Raw genomic sequence first — 4,420 nt, 5'->3', positions numbered from 1 at the left:
GAATTATTGTGTGGCCCATGAATGTCTCAACGGTGGATGTGCAATCCTCACTGTTTCATGTCCTGCGGCCCATTTGAGCTGGGAAGCGGATTGGCTGGTGTACCTCGCACCAGCTGTATACATGCTGTATTGACGTCAGCAAATTTGGTAGGTCTAATCATGAGGTATGTGTTATATCCAAACTGCCCATCCATTTAGTGAGCCAGTCTTAAAGCTTGAGACAAAAAATAAGACAGATATAACTATCAAGTGGACCACACTACAAAAGGCAGTGGGAGATTGAACGTGTGCCATTGAAAACCTTTTTGGTCAGAGAAATTTTGGATCAATATGAATTTTGTTTTTCCTCTTCATTCAGGTCTTTGTGACCTTATGAACATATTTGATGGAAAATAAATGTTATGGTGGGCCCTACGAATTTTTTAATGGTGAAAATCATTATCTCCGCTGCTATTTGTGGTGTGGTCAAGATGATCTTTGGATATGATTCATTTTTTAGATAATGCTCTAAAATGATCTCTAAAAATAGATGAACGGTGTAGATATAATAAATACATCACTGTGGGGCCATGTATCTTTGATCTCCTTTGAACCGTTCGTACAACTGGAGCTCGAGGAGCGTCGGTGCTCGTCTTCGCGCGACACGTACCTACAACAGCTATATAGCTGATGTGAGGTACACCAGCCAATCCGCTTCCTTTGAGTTGCAGGTATACCATACGGTTTTGGGCCATTGTCCTGATATGATCCGGCAAAACGGATAGACAGGTGCATTTCTTACAAGAGTCACGGTGGCCCCACCTAGCTTACTGTAGCGGGAGGTTATTGCGAAAGCTTTTTGGCTGGCAATCCGCGTATTACAAGGGGTCGTTTGGAGAGATGCCTCTACAGCGTTCCGATTCTCACGTCCTCCCTGCTGTGTCATCTTCGAGCATAGAAAACTAGAAAATGCCTTTCGACAGATTCCTCAGAGGAAGGACGGGCAACCTGGCATGCATGCAGCCGTCCCCAACCTTCCATTCCCCAGCTCCCTTCACAATCCCATCCGTCCATCCATCCATTCAAGGAACATCCTTCCCTCTCTTTCTGTCCGCATTTTTATAGATCTAAAGCCAATGCCATCACCATTGCCATAAACAAACCCTAACCTAGACAATGAAAGGCAACCCTAAGGATGTGGAGAAGCAGCTCCTCTGGGACCAAATGACATCTCACCCTCGCAGCCCTAAAGTGGGCCCCACCGTCGTCGCCCAAGGCCGAGGTCTCCCAAAGCTCATGATCTGGCTCATCCCCGTCGTCTCCTTCACCTACATCTTCTACACCTTAAAACTCGCCTTTTTCTCTAATCCATGCGATCCCCAAAACGCCCTTGCAGATCTCCGTCCAATCCCCAACGCATCCGTCTCTACTTCGGCGGTCCAGCTCACCATACCGAAAATAATTCCGACACCTGCCACTCCCCCGCCTCGGTCCTCCGCGACGGACATCCATCACATCGTCTTCGGCATCGCAGCGTCGGCCAAGCTCTGGGCTCAGAGGAAGAACTACATCAAGCTCTGGTGGAAGCCCAAGGTGATGAGGGGGGTCGTTTGGCTCGATAAAACCGTCCCAGCCGAGCGCGACGAACGGCTTCCTACGATCAAGATCTCGTCGGACACCTCCACGTTCCGGTACACCCACAGGCACGGTCACCGATCCGCGATCCGGATCTCTCGGATCGTGTCGGAGACGCTCCGGCTCGGTCTCAAGGACGTCCGTTGGTTCGTTATGGGCGACGATGACACCGTCTTCGTGGCGGAGAACCTGGTTCGCGTCCTGTCGAAATTCGATCACACACAGTTCTACTACATTGGGAGCTCGTCGGAAAGCCATCTACAGAACATCTACTTCTCCTACGGAATGGCCTACGGCGGGGGCGGCTTTGCCATCAGCTATCCGCTGGCGAAGGCGCTCGACAAAATTCAGGACAGTTGCATCCAGAGGTACCCTGGATTGTACGGCAGCGATGATCGGATACAGGCGTGCATGGCCGAGCTCGGCGTCCCGCTAACGAAACATGCCGGATTCCACCAGGTTTTTCTACAAACAACTTCCAGTCAATCAATCAATTCCCTTTTTTCTTGCTTGAAAATCTCTGAAATTCGATTACTTTTTCTATAATTCGTTCCAGTATGATGTTTACGGCAATCTTTTCGGGCTCTTGGCCGCCCACCCGGTGGCGCCATTGGTCACGCTCCACCACCTCGATGTGGTAGAGCCCATCTTCCCCAAGGCGAACCGCGTCGACGCCCTCCGTCGATTGTTCATGCCGATCGAGATCGACTCGGCCGGGATCTTGCAGCAGTCCATCTGCTACTATACGTCGAAGAAGTGGACCATATCGGTGTCGTGGGGATATGCGGTCCAGATCTTTCGAGGAGGGTTCTCACCAAGAGAGATGGAAATGCCGTCGAGAACGTTCTTGAATTGGTACCGGAAGGCGGATTATACTGCGTACGCGTTCAATACCCGACCTGTGAGCCGGAATCCTTGCCAGAAGCCGTTCGTGTATCATATTTCAACGGCCAGATATGATCGGGGGACGAAACGAACGGTCACGGAGTACCTTCGGCATCGGGAGAGGATGCCCTCTTGCAAGTGGAAGATGGCAGACCCCACCTCTATCCAGAGAGTGGAGGTTTATAAGAGGCCGGACCCTGCTCTGTGGGACAAGGCAAGGGATCTTCACACACTCTCTCTCTCTCATTAGAAAATCATATATGATACCTGAGCGGTACATCTTGGTGAGCTACACTACCTCATTGGATGGGAGTGATCAGGACCATTCATTTGTTTGGTCGACTAGATCGCCACCCTCTGGGGCCCACATTCTCAGTGTTTCGATGGTCCAAGGAGTCCATGTTGTGCACTCTATGCTATACGGGCCAGATTATGAAATCAATGGTTGGGATCTTCACTCAAGAACAATTATGGAAAAATTGAGTACCGACGGTTCAAATCGTCGGACCACTCAGTGTGTGGGCCCCATCTGATGGATTTATTTGCGACATTTGATGGGAAAGTGCATGGGAAATCAGAAGGGATGGCTGTAGATATAATAAAAATAAAATAAAATAAAATAATTCTTTGTTAATATAGCTTTATTAATGTGGATTGTTTGGAATGTTTTGCAGTCTCCGAGGCGAAATTGCTGCAGAGTATTGCCATCTAAGAAGAAAGGGAGCATGTTAATCGATGTAGGGGTATGTAGGGAAGGTGAGATCGTTCAAGTTTAGATAGAGAGATATTTTTCTTATTTTTTATATTTATTTATTTAAATCATTAGTTAGTAATGATTAAAATTTATTTTTTACCCAATTAATTCTTTTAATATATCTCGTGGCGAATTTCACTTTCTTTAGATGGAGTATCCAAGTGCTAAATGCACAGCATGTAAGTTGTCACGTGCTTAACCTGCGTTCACGTGGTGCACGTGTATAGCATCTGGACCGTTTATGGTTAGGCTCTACGATGGATGGTGCGCAATAGAGTGATTAAGAAAATGTCACTGTTGGCGCCCTGTTTGTTTTCTTTAACGTCTGGTGTGTGGGGGCCCGCGAGAATCAATAGAGCAGTGCCATGTAAACCGATCAACTTCCGACCCAAGCGCTTAAATAAGCAGATATGAAACATATTTAACCAGATTTTGAGAAATCAATCATTTACTCAACGACGTGGATCATTTTGTAATGAAGGGTGAGGTTCTTCCTCTGTGAAACATATCTGATCAGATTTTGAGAAATCAATCACTTGCTCAACCACCTGGAAAATTTTATAACAATGGTCAGAAGGTGAGGCTCTTCCTCCCAAGTGGTTTGTTACTGTCTTCGATGGTAATGGCTTAATTTTCAAAATACAACTAAAAAAAAAAAAAAAAAAGAAAAACTCATAATTAGCTATCACGAGCAGTTTCAAAAATGCATCTCCTAAAAAACTGTGTGATAGTAGATAAAGAATAACCCCAACTAATGAGCATAAATTTGAATTACAACTAAAATTATAGAATCATCGCTATTCTTGGGATGAGTTAAGATGAAGTAAATTTATAGATTTAGTTTGATTATGTGCTCAATTTGTGGATGATTGAGTTTTTTTTGCTCTATTAATTTCCCCTACTATTTGTAGAATTCTTTTGCAACTTATTTTTTCAGATACTTCTTTTATTATTCCAGCAGTTACAATAGTTTAAGGGTCTCTCTTTAGATTATTCTCTTGTTATGTTCTTTTTGTGATTGTTCCTCTTTTGCCGGTCAAATTCTGCATTGCTTGATTGCCTACGATATCTTGAACTGCTTGATTGTGTTTTTCTCTTAGCTCGTTAAATTTTAGATAACTTGGCCGCGTTACTTCATACAAGTTCTGCCATAGTAACCGATATTTG

The 4,420-nt window shown here is 45.3% G+C and overlaps 1 protein-coding gene across 1 annotated transcript; it reads left to right on the top strand.

Annotated features, from left to right (window-relative positions):
- Positions 1-726: 726 nt before the first annotated feature.
- Positions 727-3,391, top strand: LOC131233362 (uncharacterized). The gene is made up of 3 exons (XM_058230052.1): positions 727-2,073; positions 2,171-2,713; positions 3,174-3,391. Exons 1-3 carry the CDS (start codon positions 1,156-1,158, stop codon positions 3,273-3,275), a joined length of 1,563 nt encoding a protein of 520 aa, XP_058086035.1. The 5' UTR covers positions 727-1,155; the 3' UTR covers positions 3,276-3,391.
- The last annotated feature ends 1,029 nt before the right edge of the window (positions 3,392-4,420 follow it).

Source organism: Magnolia sinica, chromosome 18 (assembly GCF_029962835.1).
Source record: "Magnolia sinica isolate HGM2019 chromosome 18, MsV1, whole genome shotgun sequence".
In the NCBI taxonomy this organism is placed as follows: Eukaryota; Viridiplantae; Streptophyta; class Magnoliopsida; order Magnoliales; family Magnoliaceae; genus Magnolia; species Magnolia sinica.
This window is presented reverse-complemented; position numbering and strand designations above follow the sequence as displayed.